The sequence below is a fragment of the Neolamprologus brichardi genome, chromosome 23 (assembly GCF_056152115.1).
Source record: "Neolamprologus brichardi isolate AB-2024 chromosome 23, ASM5615211v1, whole genome shotgun sequence".
Lineage (NCBI taxonomy): Eukaryota > Metazoa > Chordata > Actinopteri > Cichliformes > Cichlidae > Neolamprologus > Neolamprologus brichardi.
The window spans coordinates 9926458-9945945 of NC_142125.1; the positions used below are offsets into that span (position 1 = coordinate 9926458).

At 43.1% G+C, this 19488-nt stretch overlaps 1 protein-coding gene across 1 annotated transcript in view; it reads left to right on the top strand.

Moving 5' to 3' along the window:
- The first annotated feature begins 10131 nt into the window (after nucleotides 1–10131).
- The window catches only part of grin3bb (glutamate receptor, ionotropic, N-methyl-D-aspartate 3Bb), a 51730-nt gene continuing 42373 nt past the window's right edge, over nucleotides 10132–19488 (top strand). Inside the window, exon 1 of the mRNA XM_087836471.1 lies at nucleotides 10132–10692. Within this exon, the coding sequence (XP_087692597.1) occupies nucleotides 10204–10692 (489 nt within the window). The 5' untranslated portion in view covers nucleotides 10132–10203. The remainder of the gene's footprint in view (nucleotides 10693–19488) is intronic.

Sequence of the window (19488 nt, forward strand, 5' to 3'; positions counted from 1 at the left end):
AATTTCAGGTTCCACTTTGTCCACATCTGTACAAATGTGTGCAGCAGCTTTTCTAGGTGAATTACTTTGTACATACATCAACACACAAAAACACAATCGTCCAGACAAGGAAACCCCAGAAAGTAAATGCTTTTGTGTTTTCAATAGGAGACAGGTGTGTTTTCCTTCCTGTAATCAGGTGTTTGAAGATGTGACACAGTTTAACTCGTTTTATAATCTCATGTTTTTACTACTCTCGTTTTTAAAGTGAAGATTTGAATATCAACAAACTGTATTCAAACATTTAATTTGTGTTCATAGATAAACTGGCACGCTGCATTTGAGCCTTTCAACCTTTATTTAAACCAGCAGTGACAGGTGTTCACATAAAAAGAGCCCAGATGTCAAACTATAAATAAAAACTAACATGAGGGAAAAAACACATTATAAAAATTGAAAACTGGATTAAAGTCAGAGATTAAAGGTCAGACATGTGCAGGTGGAAGAAAACTGTCAGTTCAAACAGGAAAATCACAAAAACCTTTTTTTACATGTTGTCTTTGCTCAAACTACAATCCAGAGCCTAATAAGGGATTGATTTAATTAAACAAGTCCAAGGACAAAGAAAACCCCCAGTATCAGTTTTACTGGTCACATGACCGGTATAAAAGATATTCGGAGAGAGGCTGAGCTGAACATCTCTGTTAAAGACTGTGAGAATTAGTGGATTACATCAGCAAGGGTGCCAAACATAAGGCCCGGAGGCCAGAATCAGCCCGGCAAAGACTCCAGTCCACTGGACAGCTTGAAAGAGGCATACAATTAGTACTTCCCATACGTTTACAGCTTTTTCTGCTGCCCCTTCATACTAGGCTAAATTAATCAATTAATAGGTAAAATGTTTAGAGGACTTTAATAGTGTTTTAGTTGTCAGTGTCACATTCAGCAGAAGTGTCCACAGCAGGGTACCATAACCTGAAATCCCTGCATGTAGCATTTTTAATGCTGCTATCTGACCACAATAATAATAATGTTGTTAATTGTACGAGCAGACTCTCCAAGACGTCTGAGCTCCAGTTTAGGTGCACAGTGAAATTCAAGGATTTTGACTGGATGCTGCTGAGCAGTGAGTCTGTTTGAAAGTAGCTCACATTAGCTAATAAATCCACCGTCTCTTCCAAATATGGCCATTTTGCAAATAAAAAAAACAAACATCTTTTATTAAGAGTGTGTTTTTGTAGACTGAAGTTCGTATGAGCCACAAATCTGTAAACACATGATGAAAAATGATCAAATATCAGGTTCAAATATTCAGCAACCTGATTATTTTTCACGAGCTCACTTTAAACTTCAGATCGTCACAAAATCATATTAAAACCAAACACCGAATGTCTGCAGTCGACACCGATTGGTTGGAAATTGTTTGACAGCTGCTAAGATGAAGGCTGAGAAAATCTGAAATCCTGCAGTGATTTTTTCTTCCATCACTTCCTGTTGTGCCTTTTTTTAGAGGATCTGAGGAAACAAGTGTGACTGCCTTGGTGTGTACAGAGGAGGTAAAATCATTTTACAAACATTTATTTATTCATTTTTCATTTATTTGACAGGTATAATCTTGTGACGTTCCTGTGTGTAAACACTGCAGTAGAAGGAGGATGAAGACATTTAATCTGAGAGTTGTGAGACCTTGCCTCACACTATCATGTGACCTATTAAGATCAACTGACACAATATGTGAGTGGGTGTTAACGCGCCTGGGAAGGATCTCAAAACTGGATTGTATGTGGCTGACAGTTGGTGTCATAAGCCCCGCCCTCTGTTCAAAGATGGTTGTTCACAGTGGACATAGATGGCTTCTTTTTTTAGGGCTGGGTTTTAAAAAATCGATTTTCCGATTCAAATCTATTTTAGCTTAAATAACGCGATATCAATTCATTGAATCCTGAATCGATTTTTAAATATAAATGTATTTTTGCCATAAACACCAGAATCTACGGTGAAAGCTTACAAAACTATTTTAATAACCACCAAACAGCTAAAACAGCAAATGAAAGCAGGTAAATGGATTCTGCACAAAGATGTAAACACAAAGTGCGGATCGTTCACCCAACGGCACGTACGCAGACATCTCATAGATGCCGCTCTGACCAAAATTCACCGAACCAGCAGCAAAAGAAGATCAAAACTACCCTTCACGTTTGATAAACATCATCATTAATTCCCTCTTACTTTGGCTGTTTTGCTTCCACCACAATAAAATCACAGTTCCTGTACAGCTCTCTCAGTGTACTCAGAGACCAGTTTACCGTCAAAAATCTCAGTTTTCTGCATTATTCACTGCTTAATTACGCACCAGTCTACTGTTGTATTCAGTGCTGTCGACTTCTGACATAAAAGCCTCAGAAATTGAACCTTTTACAAATGATTGCTTAGCTGTGTCTCTAATAAAATCTCTGTAACTTCGCTCTGCTTCACTTCAGCAGCAGGTAATTTTCATATGTTGATTCATATTTCTCTTCAGTTTTTGATCTACTGCAGAATATTTTTAAGGTGGTTCTCTGCTATAAAACGCCAGACATCTGCTGTGATGCTCACACCTCTGACAAAGTCTCACAAGTGTCAACTTTGTTTTTATACATAGATACATAATATATGGATATGTACTGATAAATGACCAGAATTATAATATTTCTACTGTCTGGGTCAAAATTGAATCTGGACCTTGTGAATCGGAACCGAACCAATTATAGAAATCAGTGATGATACCCAGCCCTACTTCTTTCACTCCTCTTTCATACTTCTCTGTCCTTTGTCTGCCACCTACACATGGTTTCACCCAAAACCTCCACTGATAATGAGCCACACCCTTTTTTACACCTTGGCTCATTCGATGAAGCACATAATCAATAGTTGGTCAACGATCCTCCCACTAGGGCTTAAAATCTGAGACTCTCCACCATTTGATTTTAGAACTGAACAAGCTTCCGAATGAAATGTCTTCAAGAAACTTAAAAAAGTCCAGACACTTTTCTTTTCAAGCTCCTTAGACTATGTCCTGGATGACTGAAACCCTTCACAGACACTGCATTAGAAGCTGTTCCTCCTCCTGCATTAGGGGCATATCCTCACACATCTGGCTGAACATGTTGACCTGTCTCAGTTACAGATGTTTGAGAGTTTTCTTGCATGTTTTCCCATTTCAGATCTCTCCACAGCATTTAATCCACACTCAGATCTTCTTTCTGTGACGGTCATTGGTGGATTTGTTTGTTTCCTGTTTCACCATCCAATCAGTCAGATGTCCTCAGCCTGTAAAGAAGAACATTAGTGATTGAAATCTATCCAGCATCCAGTTGTTGGGGTTTGAGAGGTCTTTGGATGTTCGCATGATGGCACCTAGCACTTTAACTGCAAAGGGATCAGAGTGTCAGCGCTTCTATCAAACCAAACTGGTCTTTGGCACCTGATCAGGAACACTTGAAGCTAAAATGAAGGGTGATACATTTAGCAACTTTTACTTTGTTCCATACATGAAATACATAAATACAATCAATTATATTAGAAACCTTATCAGTGATTATAATGTTTTCGTCATGCTGTTTAACATTTCACTTTGATTAATAAAAATTAGCCCAGCGTATTGGTGAAGATGATCAATGTCCTTCAGTTTTTACTGGAAATGTCAGATTCAAGCCAATCCAACTTTATTTATAAAGCACTTTAAAATAGCCAGTACAGAACCAAAGTGCTATACATTAAATAAGTTAAGAACAATAGATAAAATGAAACAGCAACAAAAATAAAACACATAATACATACACATTAAATTTAAAACAGCCCTATATTAAAAAAAACCCCAACATAAAACAACATAGAATCAACTAAAAGTAAATAAATAAATAAAATAAAAACAAAAACCAACATCTCACAGGGTGTCAAAGTCCAGGGTGAAGAGATGGGTTTTCAGAAGTGATTTAAAAACAGGCAGAGAAGAGGCCTGCCTAATCTCTAAAGCTCCACAGTTTGGGAGCAGCTAAAGTTTACGCTCAGTCCTGGGTACATTCAGCTTATCAGCTGACCGGAGAGAGCGGTGGGTGTATGCTGTAGCAGCTCACAGAGATAAGATGGGGATAGGCCATGGAGGGCTTTAAAAGCAAATAAAAGAATTTAAAATCTAAAAGGAATGGGCAGCCAGTGAAGTGAAGCTAAAATAGGGGGAATGTGTTCAAACTAGTTAAAAGACAGGCTGCAGCATTTTGCACCCTCTGTAGATGAGCAATGTATGAAGCACTGACCCCAATATAATGTGCATAACAGTAATTAAGCCGAGTGCTAACAAAGGCGTGGATAACTGTCTCAAAGTGCTGCCTTGAAAGAATTGGCTTTATTTTTGCCAACTGCCTGAGCTGAAAGAAGCTTGATTTTATGACGGCCTTAATCTGGCTGTCAAGCTTCAGTTCAGAGTCCACTTTGACCCCCAGGTTTGTGACAGCTGGGCCAAAAAATCTAAATACAGATTTGGGGTCTTAGTAGGGCTACCAAACATCATCACCTCAGTCTTTTTGTCATTGAATTTTAAACAGTTAAGAGACATCCAAGCCTTAATGTCATCCAGACACTGAAGTAATGGCTTTACAGAAATGTACCTTATCTCTGTAAACGGACATAGATCTGACAGTCATCAGCATAAAAGTGAAATGCATTACCGTGTTTTCTCAGTATAAAACCAAGAGGGAGCACATCCAAAGAAATGAAGAGGGGGCCTAGAACTGAGCCCTGAGGGACACCACACAAACACAAAAAGTTTGTTCTGCCAAGTAGGACCTCAACCACTCCAGTGCTCAAAACGAGATAGTAAAATGGCATGATCCAGTGTCTCAAACGCAGCTGTCAAATCTAAAAGCACAAGAACAACATAGTCATCAGTAGCTAATAATATGTAATTAAAGCCTTTTAAAAGGGCTGATTCAGTGCTATGTAAGGATTTCAAACCAGACTGGAAAACCTCTAAAACATTTTGCTTTTCCAGAAAGGTCATTAATTGACTGTGACATCACTGAAGTCTGCATAATTATTTCAGTTTAACTTTCACATTTGAAGCATTTTGATTGGAATGGATTGCCAAACATCAGAATCAGTAACACATATCAAACTATGTGACATCATTCACTGAAGAAGACTTCTGTAACCTGTACTCTTCATCTTGATCAGTCTGCACACTCAGGATGTGATCACAAGAAACGTCCTAAATCTCCACATTAGCGCCTTCTCTGCTACGCTGTTTTCTTTAAATGTCACCAAACACTTTAACATTCTGCCCAAAGCTTCGACTGCACAGGAGCATCAAACCCAGGAGCAGGAGGACACATGCTGGGTCAGTGCAGATTTGCCTGCAGTCAGGTGACTCCACAGGAAAAGTAAGCTCACAGACTGAAAGGTCTGAAAATGCCACGAATGCTTTATCAAGAAACGAAACAGAAAGTTCAGCCGGAAATGTCCTCCTCTTCTTAAGCTCCTCTTCCTCAGCACCACACAGACATATCACGTTTCAGCTTTCTGAAAGCTGCTACTGACGCTTCCAGTCACCTCTGATCTTCTCTGCAGCTGTGACGCTGTCAGAGTTCAGCCTCCATCAGCTGATTGCAACTGATTAACATCTGATTCATGTGTCGATCCTGCCCCGAGTCTCGCCTCTCATGCTGCATGCAGTCTAAACATCTGCAGAAAGAACTCAGGTCTAAATCGGTCTAAAGTTAAAATGCCACTCAAGGAGTCGGGTTCAGCATCAAAGTGATTAAGATGAAGCATCTTCACTGTTTGCTATGATGAAACCATCAGATGACACCATCAGTTTAACACCTTGAGCCAGCTGAGAGCGGGTGAACCTGATTCTTCTTAGATTTAGTTCATTTTATTTATAGAACTTCCCTTCAAAAAACTCATTATATTCTGTAAGGTAAAGCACAATATCTGGGAGAGACACCTAAGAAATCAGACAACACTCGTGAGCAGCAGCTACTACCCTTGGGAATGAAAAATTCCACTTTAACAGGAAAAAACCTCCAACAGAACCAGGATCAGGGAAAAACAGCAAGTAGAAGAAGGACAGAGAGACCACAGAGAGCGGGCCGAGTACAATAACATGTTTTATATAAATTTAGAAGCAGGAAATTGCAGGTCATCCAGCTTTTTATCAGACAGGGGTCTCAAACTGGTGGCCCGCAGGCCACTTCCCACCCACGTCACATTACTTACAGCCCTTATATTGATGTGAAAATATATAATGCAGTTTGGCCCTTGAAATGACTCTTTTTTTGTTAGGGGGGATTTGTTTGTTGTTGAGTTCAATGTTAAAATAATTCTTTAAAAAGCAAAAACGTATTTAATATGAAGGCAATATGAGCAGAGAGTACAAACATGCTGAGGGATTGGCTGTGTTAGTTGAGTGAGAGAGAGTCAAAAACTAATATGTACACTTATGTCTGCCTTTTTATTTGGTTAAATACGAACAAAATGATAGCAGAAGTGCTGCCACGTGTCTGGCCAGAAAGAGAGAACCAATTTTGTTATTTGGCAGTTCGATGAAAGGCTTCAGTTAGTTAAGAGGGAGAAAAAATAATCTGCGTTCACGTTTGCAGATTTATCTTGTTATACAATATTTGAAATTTAAAAAACAAAACAAAAAACAACTACATTTTAGGAAACGTTTGTGGGTCTTTTCTTGTTTGGTTGGGGTTTTTTTGTACTACTTGAACACTAAAGTGGCCCTCCAGTGAGACGACAGTGCCAGCAGTGGCCCACGGCTCATTTAAGTTTGAGACCCCTGCTCTAACTTATTGGTGTGTGTTATCTGGCTTCATGGATAGATAAAGTTGGGTGTCATTTGCATAGCAGTGAAAATGTATGCTATGCTTTCTAACCACACTGCCTAAGGGAAACGTATAATGTAAAAACTAAATTAAACCAACCCCACTAACTGCATGTCTTTGGACAGTTGGGAGAAAGCTGGAGTACCCGGAGAGAACCTATGCAAACACGGGGAGAACATACAAACTCCACACAGAAAAGGCAAAGTGAATTCAGCGAGCATGGCGGACACTCCCTGCACCACCATGCCCTGGCACGCGCAGCGGAACAGCAACTCCAGGTCTGTGGTGGGCAGCTGCCAGGTTCTGCTCCAGCTAAACTAAAGTAAGTAAAAATTGAAACAAACCAAAGACTGTAATCCTGTCCATCTGTCGACCTCTTGTTTTTCTCTAAATGGAGCAGCTATGATGTTCTTTAAATGTTTTGTTTTCCAGTTGAAACCTGTGAAACAGCTCAAAATGGAGCTTCATCTACTGTCTATCAAAACCATGAGGAACTTTTCCAGGTATTTTTCTGAAAATTGGCCTGAAGTCTGGATCTTGAATAGAAATATTTAACATAGTAACAGTAAGGAGGTTGTTATTCCTTCACCTTCTCCCAAAGAACCAATCAGGAGCTGAACAGGGAACATATGAACCAATTATCTTGCTGCAAACAATTAAAGAACAAAAGAGGCCGGGAGGAGAGACAGTGACCATCTAATGTTCAGGTGACAAACTAATGGAGATATGAACTTTGAGGAGGTGGTGAGGAACTTTGAACTTTGATTGAAGCGAGACCCAACAGGAGTGAATAATACTGCTGATTGACATATGTGGTGTGATAAATACATTAGAGGATAACCTAAGAAACCAGAGCCTGAAACTGGACCAGCTGTCACATCAGCCAAGAGAAGCGCTGATTTTCAGATGCCTGTAAGGAGCGACGCTGGGACTAGATGGTTCTGCTTGTGATGGACTGAATGTCTGGGACTTAACCTGGTCTCTGTGGGCGACGACCCTTGGCCCCTAAACACCTGTTCAGAGGAAAGACGAGTTTCAGCTAAACAAACTGTAACTAGCAGCAGTTAGTATTTTTAGGTATTTACAGGCGATCTTTTGTGTCATGGTCTGCAGTGGGTGGCTGGAATTTCCATAAGGCTCCTGAACCTACCTGGGATCCGCCCCTGGGCAGGGCCAACTCCTCCAGCTCCTGCACACCTGGAGCCTATTGCAGGCAATCAAGCCAGAGGGATTTAAGCCACACGTTGATGTTCATTCACTGCCAGTTCGTCATCAACACATTTGCTGTATTCACCTTGGCTCACGCGCCACCTCCGGACACCAAGCAATCATTTTGAAAATCTCTCTGTGCCTCACCTGCCTGCCCTCCTGCCATCACACTCCATCTGAAGCCCCGGATCTCAGGTCAGCCTTTCCACGCCACTCAGCCCCCCCTGGATTCTCTCACCCCCCTCTCAACACTCCATGTCCCCTACTGCAAGTAAGAATTGCTACCCTTACAACTTGCCACTTCAGAGCTGCCTCCACTACCTCCCTAACTCCACTATCTTCTCTCTTCAGTGTGACTGTTCCCTGCTCAGCTCCACTCTGCGTCTCAGGCCTCATTCCCTCGCCCTAGCCACGTTTCCCAGGCCACGCCTCGTCAAACTCCACGTCTTATTGTTTTGTCTTTGCTACGTTTTTTGCACTTATGCCTAATAAATTGTTACATCATCTGCTGTCTCTGCTCTGGGTTTCTGCACCTGAGTCCTGTTCAGTACAGGCCACTCGGCCCCGTGACATTTTGGTTTCTTCGGTTCTGAATTAAGGTGTGTTTGTGTTCATTTAGAAATGAGGAGTTCCTCCTAAAAAGGACCATTGTGTGAGGCCCTGGAACACCACAGACCGAAAAAGTTGGAGAGGCCGCCTGCCGCCCGTGGTCATTGGTTAAGAGTTGAGAAATGAGGAGAAAGCTCACAGAAGCAGTACATCTTATGTTCAAGTCTCTGTCTGAGTGGTTGCTGCTCCTTCTTTAAGCAGCAAGTCAGGTGGGGTGTCTCTGCGTGTCGCTGACTTCACTGCCTGACCGCACACACCTGTTTGACCTCACACACCTGCTAGATCACACATACCTGTCAGAACTCACACAACTGTAATTAATGTGGAACTATTGTCTCTGTTTTTGGCTGCTCACCTGGTTTGGTGCACTCACATACACCTACCTGTTTGGAAAAGTGTACATCTACAGGTGGTAAGTCAGCTGTTTATAGTAAGCAGTCAGTGAGCTGATTGAAGTTGCTGTGAGCAGTGATGCTCACCCTTCCTGTCTCTTTTTTCCTGACATCTGTCAGTTCATCATTTTTCAGATTTCATGTTTCACAATAAATAAATTAGAATTTTGTTCTGCTTTGATTGATTTGTCTTTGTTTCCAGTATCCAGTTAGTTTATCCCTCGCTGGGCATCACCCTGCCTTCCTCTTCCTTCTCACTCAGTAATGAAAATGATTTCATTTGTTTTCAGGAGAGTACAGATAAAAGCAGATTGGAGGTTTTCATTAAAAACACGCAGAGCTCCAAATGCTCAGGAAAAAAATGATTTCAGGTCAGTTTTTATTTCCTGATTGTTGCTCCACTTTCTCACACAGATTTCAAATGGAATATTAACACTGTGTGTGTGTGTGTGTGTCTGTGTGTTATGTAACGGCCCAGCTCTCAGCTGTGATGTTCGGAGGATGACGAATCGAGCTGGATTCTCCTCAGAAAGCCTCGGCAGCAGCTTCCTGTTCCCGACCTTATCGTCCTTCAAAACTTCAATAAAACATCTGCAGCAGCTGCTTCTGCTCCTCCAGATGCCCAATAATAAATACCGATCAATACACCTGTGATTAATACAAACAGGAGAAGGAGGGAGGCTTTATGAATCTCTGATAACAACAGGAAAAATTGTGATCAGGAGCCACTTTTATTGTGAAGGTCAGAGAATATTATCATCAAAGCCACCAACAAACAAAAAAATAATTAAAATGATCATCAATGGAGACACTGAATAAAATGAATAAAATTAAGTAAATAAAACAAGTTGTTAAAATAAATAAACAAACAAACTGAATCTGCTCCTCTTCTCTCCACTCACCACCTCCTCTGTCTCTTTGACCTCCCCCTTTTCATTTCCTCCTCTGCTTCTCCTCTCCCTCCCTCCCTCTCTCTCTTCTCCTCTGCACCTCCTGTTTCTGGGACAGCGCTCCCCCCCTCCCCTCCGCTCCTTAGTCTGCTCCTCCCTCAGTCTCCTGTGAGCAGCAGGAGGAGCAGCAGCCTCCTCTCGTGTTTGTCGGAGCAGCAGGAGTCAGCGGAGGAGCGATGCTGAGCGCGCGGCAGGATGTCTCTCACCTCCTCCTCCTCCTCCTCCTGCCTCCGGACTCTCCGAGCATTCCTCCTCCTGCAGCTCCTCCTCGTACCGCCGTGCCTCCTACACCCGCAGCCGTGCCGCCTCCTGGCGCAGATCGGCCACTCCGTGCGCGTCGGTGCGCTCCTGCCGGCGCAGCGGGCGGCGCGCGTACAGGTCCAGGCGGCGCTGAGCCGCGCGGCGGCCGCGGTGAGCCGGAACCGGGAGCTGGAGCGGGACCCGGAGCGTGTGAACTTCCTGCCCTACAACCTGAGCCTGGAGCTCGTGCCCCGGCAGTTGACCGCCGCGGACCCGGAGTCGCTGCTCCGCTGCGCGTGCCAGGGCGTGGTGGTGCAGGGAGTGTCCGCCGTGCTCGCGTTCCCGCAGAGCCGCGAGGAGCTGCTACAGGTGGACCTCACCGCCTCCTCCCTGGAGATCCCCTTCATCAGCGTCCTCCAGCACGGAGAGCCGCTCCGCACGCAGGTAAGAGCTGCGCCTGCGCGAGCCCGCACCTGGACCCTGGGCACGTGTTTCGGAACCGCCCGGAACCGCCCGGTCCGAGTCCCCGGTTTGACCTTGACCTGTGTGACGTCTGGAGGTGTGTCGGGGGGTGGGGTGGGGTGGTGGGGGGAGTGCGCTTGCGCGTATGTGTGCGTTTGCTTATTTGCTCTCATGGATTCACTTTGAAGCTTCAACAACTGAAGAACAGGGAGGATAATGTGGAGGAGGAGAACAGAGAACAGGGAGGAGAACGTGGGGGAACAGAAAGGGAGTAGCAGAGAAACCATCTGAGGTTGAATAACTGAAGCTCAGGTTAGGTGGAGCTCAGGTGTGTAACAGGTTGAATGAGAAAAATCAAAGCTGGTCTAATGTGAGAAGAAGGTCCTGCAAGTCGAGACTGGACCGATCAGATTTATCAGTTAAGAGAGACAGAATGTTTTCCGTGGATGTTTCAGGAGAAGTTGGTTTGATGAAGTCTTTAGGTTACCATAGAAATTAGTTCTGCCCAAGGTGACGGTGGTGGCACCTTGGTGCTGACACAGTCACATCTAAAGCATTATTTAATTCTGGTTTCCATGAAGATGATGTTTCATCATCTTCACAACCACGAGAGGTCCTTGCGTTAAACTTCAGCTCACGAGCAGGTGATGCTTTGGCCTCTGTTGTGGGCGGAGCGTCACTGTAAGTCTGAAGCCTGAGCCGCATCAATGTTGATACAACGCAGAGAAACGTCTTTTAAACAGAGATGCTGGATTTCCTGTTCTGTTCTCCAGGTGTGGCGTTGATATCAGTAAGTGTGCGGAGGCACTGTGCATGTCACTGCTAATTGAATTAAACTTCAGCAGGGGCGGATCTACAGGGTGGCATGGGGTGGCATGTGCCACCCTAAAATAATCTCGTGCCACCCAAGTTTTGCATATGACAATGTTATTTATTAAAATAAGGTAGCATTACCACTTTGAGCCTGGTTACAATTAACATTGAATATAAATTCTAAAACTACCACCACTAAAAAATGGTCCAGCCCCTAGCCCGAACTGGCTTTATTTCTTGAAGTCAGTAGCAACCGATGCTTATGATTGTGCTAGAGCACATTTTGAATCAAAACTATGGGCATTTCAGATTTCAGCACAGGTGGCTAATTGTTACACTCTGGAAATGGAATGTAGTAACCGTCTGGGGTCCACAGACATGCTGCGTTGCCAAATCACGTGACCAATTTAGGCTGACATAGCTACAAGCTGCAGCCACGCTGAGTCTTTATTTCAGCTTGTGTTGAAAGTTTGGACTTTAAACTATCTGCCAATTTTTACGTTTTACTTTTAGGCCACTAAAACCAGAGTTATAAGAAAAAATATATAATTTTCTGAATACTAGCGTCATGTTTTGTGCAGGAAGAAACAGTAAAAACAGGATTTTCTAAGGGCAGCGGGAAAAAAAGAAAAGGAAAAAAATGCCACCCTTTCCTATTGGTGGAAAAGTGTACCACGTCGACCAATAAAAATGACACAGCAACACGTGGGATTTGGTTATTTATGAAGAGGGGAAATTTTTCAGAGTGACGGTGATGAAAGAGAGCGAGAGGGAGCAATGTCGACAGCGAGTTTTGAGATGTGAGAAATTTGTGATGTGTAGCGTGTTTGGAGTGTACTGTTAGTGTGTTGTTGTTGTTTTGTTTTGTGTGTCAGAACAGAGGCGAGTACTGAATGTCACAGTTGGTGCCAAAAACCCTCCATATGCAGATTGCAGTGTAAACGCTGTCTCCAGGTGGGAAACAGAAGTGATACACCTCCTGCTGTCAGGCCTGCAGGTTTCAGACCTGTAGTGTTCCCCTCTCTCTTTGTGTGGCATCTTATTGTGACTCCTGATTGTTCTCTCATTTTAGTTTTGGTATTTATAAACGGTTGTAGAAAAACCGCCTGATGCAGCGGCTGCAATTTTAGGCAAATACATAATATATAACTTTATTGTGTACAACATTTGTGCATAGGTTTTTAAAATGTACAATTTATATTTGCATTTCAAGTTATGAAAATAATTCACTAAACACTTCTGTAGATTTACGGCTTGATTTTGTGTGATTTCAGATCAGTTGGGTTAATACAGTATGCCAAAATGAAAAGATAACTGTAAATTCAGACAAATGAGATTGTACTGAAAAGAATGATACCATGCAAGGCAAGGTGGAAAATTTTAGGGGTCAATTATAAAGAAAACTCAAATTGTAGTCAGCAATGGGCAGTTATATCCTGGAACCCAGAGACTTAACCCGATAAATCATGACAAATTAGGTTTCAATGTTTTGTGAAAAGTGTTTCATGACAGTGCAGATTTCTGGCATTTTGTGTAATTTTAAGTACGTAACAATTTAATTATTTGTAATTTTAAAAAAAGAGTTAGACCTGTGTGTTTGTAAATGAACCACCTTGCGTTTTGTAGCTTCTGGATTTTAAACTTATTGGGCTGCATGCTTACTTATCATCCAGGCTATACAGTACATAACATCAAAATTCATGTTTTATGTAACTGCAATCTTTAATTATCTGGGCTAAAGAAAACAAAGTTATAGACAATATTTCCATGAGACATGTGTATACTTACTGTATTTTAACCTCATATATATAATGATGTAACAGGATGTAACACCTGTGAGACAAAGGCTTTGATTTTCATGCCACCCTAAGAAAATTTCTCCTGATCCGCCCCTGTACTTCTGACAGCCTATCACACAAGACCAAAGCTCAAAGTCCACAACATGCTGTTAACTGAGCTGTGTTCAGCTCAGCTGTGTGGAAATTAACCATCATTTTTGTTGATTATTGATTAGTTTTATTCTAGACAGCTAACTGATCAATCAGCTGATCCAAGGCAGTAACATCAAAGGGTTCATGTTCTTTCTTCCCTGGCTGACTATTCTGAAACAATTAGCAGGTTTTTAGTCTTTATGAAAATATAAATTTTTCTCGATGTGATTTAATTTAGTAGAGGATGCAGCACTTCCTGTGGGAGGGTTTCAGAGTAAAAGCCTAACTGTGGTGATGGGATTAACTGAGCAGAGATTTTCATTTTTAACGCTGAAAACAATCCGGTTAAAGCTGCAACCCAGACACACACACACACACACACACACACACACACACACACACACGCAAACCTACTCAGACCAACACACACACTCACACACACATAAACAGACACACACACTTGCTCAGACACACACACACAGACACACAAACCTACTCAGACCAACACACACACAGACACATACACAGACACATACAGAGACACACACAGCTGCCCACACACACACACACAGGCACAGACAGACAGACAGACAGACAGACACACACACACACACACACTCAGACTTGTACACACAGACACACACAGACACATACAGACACACACAGACACACACAGACACACACACACAGACACACTCAGACACACACAGCAGCCTTCATCATTCAGGTTTAATCCTGTGACTCAGGTGTTCTACCAGAACCCGTTTTTGTCTCGCACCATCATCATCTTGGAAATGAGCTTCAGTCCTTATTTGCCTCTTTTAGCAGTGGAGACACTGCAGCATCCTTAAGAAATTAAAGGAGATCATGGTGTCCCATAATACATAGCGATGCTCAACCTGATAGCACCACCTGTTGGTGTTTGAGCTGTGTGAAGTCTTTTCAGAGGTTCTCGTTGTAGACTGGAGCTCAGCTCGGTTTTGACATCAGAGATCCCGAAGTTATAATAAAGGAGGATGTGATTGGGCTGTTCTCCTCTGTGACTTCAGTGTGAAGTGATGTTTTTCACCCCACAGTAAGGGCTGATGAGAGTTTGTAGGAGGGTCTGCTTGTAGTTCATTATCACGATGTGGGGAGAAGGGGGAGGAGAGGTGAGCCAGCAGGAGGTGGAGGTACAAGTATGGGTACAGGTATAGGTTCAGGTCCAGGTAAGTACAGATTCAGGTACAGTACAGGTGTAGGCACAAGTATAGGTATATGTCAGGTTTTGGCAATTTCCAGGACATGAGGGCCAGTGTCCTGCAGGTTTTAGATCTCACCCTGGGTCAACACACCTGAATCACATGATTAGTTTGTTACCAAGCCTCTGGAGAACTTCAGGACATGTTGAGGAGGTAATTTAGCCATTTGAATCAGCTGTGCTGGATTACCTATACCAGGGGTGGGCCTGGAGTTGCCCACCCCTGGTATAGGTATACAGCTACAAGTGCAGGTGCATGTAAAGGTACAGGTACGGACAGACACACACACACACACACACACACACACACACACACACACACAAGATGCAGGTGCATGTATGAGATGTCTGTTGAAGACTGGGCCCTAGCAGCTGTAGCTTTACTTTATCTGCTGCAGACCAGAAACATCTGCAGCAGATGTTTTTAGCCTGGACACAGTTTACCGTCACATTCTCATCCTTGGCGGCGCACAGACCCGAGTGAGAGGTCAGCGGAAATTACAACAAATTTTGCTTTAAACCGTCCTCCTGTGGCTGGTTTATGTCCAATAATCTGCAGATCTGACTCGACCTTTTCTCTGACGCTTTGAACCACAGTTTGATGCTGAGACACAAACACAGTATTGAGGTAATGGCAGGCTGGGAGCCGGTGTTTGTAGTGATGGAATATAAAACCTCCTTCCTGCTCATTTCTCATACTTAATCAAATTAATCTGTCCTTTATTGATCCGACCTTCAGGTCCAATCATTGGAGTTTAGGAGTTTAGTTCTGATCATTAACTGATTTCTAATAAATGTCTGGGTCATGACGGTCCTCTGATATCCTTCACCATGCTGGACTGCATCGATCTAGGTTCGACTGAGGACTGCTTTTTCGGATCAGTTTTTACTGTGTTCCTTGTGCCAGTGCATGCTGTTCCCCTCTGTGTACGGCATGCAGAAAGCCCCGTGTCTCTGACCCCTCTGATTGGTTACAAACACATTGTTTTTCTCATGTTTCTGGTTCGTCCTGCTGCTGTTTGTTGATCTCAGAGATTCTCTGAAGGAGTGCCAGCATCTGCTCAGAGACTCGGAGGAACACGGGAGATTCTGTTTGATGTTTGCACAGCAGACGTCTCTGATCGGGTCAACTCGGTCAGCACGCTCAGCAACAGCTTCTTCATGATCTGTCACTGAGGCAGTGGGGTGCCTGAAACCTGTGAAAATATGAATGGGCTTGAGTTTTCTTTGCAATCAGATTAAAGTTTTGAAAGGCAGCATGTGCCTTTTATCAGCTGACGTGGGCCCACGCTCCAAGTGTGGACAGAGACAAAGACAAGGAGAGTGTGAATTCAGCTGCTGCAGTTTGAAGCTCACTCCACCTAACACAGCCGAATCACATCCAGGAGCAGGAAAATGTTTGCAGTCTGCTTCACAAGGACCACGTCATTAACAGCTGTGTAACGTCCAAGAACAATCACTCAGGTGTGCTTTATAAGCTCGTCATTTTCAGGCTGTTTTGCTGGAGTCACCTGTAAAAACAGAAAAATTCAGCGAAGGGATGATGTGTGCTACTGTTTTACAGTGATTTACAACCAAACATGTTTGAGCAGCCTTTGTTGCAGGCAGGTAAATGAAGGGATTTCCCCCAGATGTGAACTAGAAACTGTCTGATGAACACTTGCTTGTCCTTCCTTCCGAGTCATTTCTCGTGCTGAGGCCACAGCACGGTGTGCAGTGGGAAATAGGATTAGTGTGTGATGTGACACAAGCTTTAACGACTGGTGACCAAGTGTAACGCCTGCTCATCCTGAGCATTTGAAAGAGGTTCATCGGGTTTCTGAAACTACTGTCCTTAAATACAGATTTTTAACTGCATTAAAATAATCTGAATGAGGTCTGGGGTGAAACAGTTTATTCAAAGATTACTTCCTGTGGTCATTTCCTGTCACTCAGCTGTAACATATGAATGAACATATGCTCCTGGTCACATGAGAGCTCTGTTCTGAATCCACTTGACTTATGAAGAGGAAACAGTGAATTTGTCCTTTAACCTGAGCTGTGTGTGAGACTGCTGTGTGACAGGTAAGGCCAGGTGAGTTTAGAAGCCGTGGATGTGGCTCAGTGAGTGTGCTGATGATTGTTTGTAAATCTGATGTTTTCAGGGTTAAATTCAGCTTGACGGTGAAATAACTGAATCTTTTAATCCCTCTGAAGACGAGCAGCAGCAGATTAGTTTCCCATCATGCCTCGCTCGTCTCTTTGTTTGACCTCAGCAGGTCTGACTGGTTTCATTTCACCTGTGAGGTTTGAATGCAAACACCTAACTGAGACATCCTGACTAAAAATACTTCAGCTTAGAGCTCTGCGGGGACCAATGAGCTGGCAGGAATTGCTGATGAAACACTGAAAGTCAGCGGCGCTCGTATCAAACGTCTCGTCTGAGCATTGCAGAGTAAAGATGAGATTTGGCCCCTGAGACTTTTTAACACAAACTACCTGAAAGATTTCTCTAAACCGTTTGACAGCTCAGAGCGCCGACACATCAGCTGATCTCATCAGAAGGTGCGCGGCTGTAACGGGTGGATTAAACCGGGTTATTCACCTTTTAGCGTTCTCTGAGGCTGCAGCTAGATAAACTTTGGATCAGCAAACTGTGACCTTCAGAGTTAAAGAGCTGTTCGGTCCTCTGACAGCAGAAACAAACTGAAACCATAACGGCGCTTTCTTTTCCTCCCTGCGTCACAGAGGAGCCTTCCCTTCAGACACTCAGTGGGTAGAGTTCAATTTTACCACTGCTGGAAATTTTTTTGACTGATCCAAATAAGATTTTCATTTTAGTTTGACTTTATTTATACAGTTTGAGTTCACGGTAACAGTCATCTCATGACCACTGCAATGTTGGAGGGAAAATCTCAACACAGAGGATCCCTATGAGCAGCACTCAGAGACGGTGGGGAGGAAGAAGCCCTTTCAATAGGAAGAGACCTCCAGCGGGAGCAGGGAGGGGCAGCCAGAAGGGGAGAAATGTGGTTTCTGAAAAATGTGATGACAGGAAAGGTCAAGACTCTGTGTTTAGGAGTTCAAGCTTCCTGTTTCTATGGTGATGAGCTGTGCTCCAACTGAAGGAGATGACACGACTCACATTTTCAAGGGCTTTATAAGAAGTCATCTCTTACTTCTAATTAATTAAATTAGAAGTAATTGTCACCCCTGAAAAGCTGTTCATTCCTACTGCCACATGAACTGAGGCATCGAAATGTTCATCAGGTCATTTTTCTGTTTTATTACCTTAATTCGGTTACTGGGTGTAGTCACATTAATCTGATTGCTGGGATTAGTAACTGTAATCTGATTACTGGGTTTAGTACAGCAGTATGGAAACATTGTGCAGCCACAAATCTTTGGTCTACAAACTCGGGTCCAGGAGAGGAAGTGAAGCCTAAACTTCATTAGGCTGGTGCTCTTCTCCTTGAACCTTTGAAGGTGCAAAGTTGTGGCTGAAGTTTGCTTTGAGTTTCTCTAAAATGTGACTGAAAACAGAACAAGGTCATCTGTAACTCTCATAAATTAAATGGAAATACCAGGTGACGTCTTCAGACTGAATTAATAAAGTTTTAAATAAAGTTTATTCTTTTATTTTGGTGTAAAAAGTCTTTTTGAGCTCCCCTTGTAGGAAACATCAGTGGTACAGTGAAGGGTTACTCTGGGACTGCCACAGACACATGTTTTCATTAGTGACAGGAAAACCGAGAATGCTGGGAAGAGTCTGACTGTGACTCTCTGACATCAACCTGCTAGGCTCTTTGTGACCTTTGACCTGCCATCAGTTGTATTTGTGTTACCAAGTCACACATAAATGTCCTTCGTGCTGCCAGGTACAGAGTGCACAATATTATCAGCGAAGCAGAAACATGTTCACATATGATAGACGGGGACAGCCGGAGCTGCCGGACGCAGTCCAGAATCTCATTAGGGCTCCCTCGTTAGGAAGCTTAATGAGCTGATAATTAGCTGCTGACGCGTGGCACTCTGTAGGCTGATAAACAGACTGCTGATAACATATCAGACTGATCCTACACCAGCTGGCACAGACATACAAACACACTCTGGACCACCACCACTGGCAGTGATGATGCATTCAGGTCCTGTGGGACAAACAGGAACTACTCGTTTGTAATAAATTCAGTTTAGATGCTGCTTCATTCAGAGATGATTACAGTACACACACAGACACACACACACACTCGGAGCCCTGAGCTGCCTTCAGGCTCTCTGACATTGGTGAGAAACATTCCACCAGATAACAGACAGTAAAAATATCTACATTCAGTGTGAGGCTGTATGTTACAGATGAGACTTACTTATTAATTCCCACAGGATCACACACACACAAATTGAATCATAACACACTCTCAGAACACATGCTTTTCCATTTTCATCTGATTTCAAGGTCGTTTCTTTCTTGGAAGAAGACGTGGAGGTGTACAGGGTGCAATCAGAAGACGCAGACTTCCTTCTCCCCAAGTGTTGTTTTTAGGCCCCTGGTTTCAGTTTAATTATGTTTTCATTATGCGATCATTATTTAAATGTAAACAGGAAACAGCCTGAAGCCTACATGCTGCTTGATTAGACGGTTAGGATGATTTTTCATCTTTGTTGATGTTACAAACACAAACACTGAGCAGGTGAAGCTAACACCTTAACTCACCTTTATTAATGACCTTGCTGACACTCGAACGCCTCGTTCTGCAGCTGCTAAAGAGCATTTAATTCAGTTCAGTGAGTCCCAGATTCATCAGGAGCTCGAAGCTG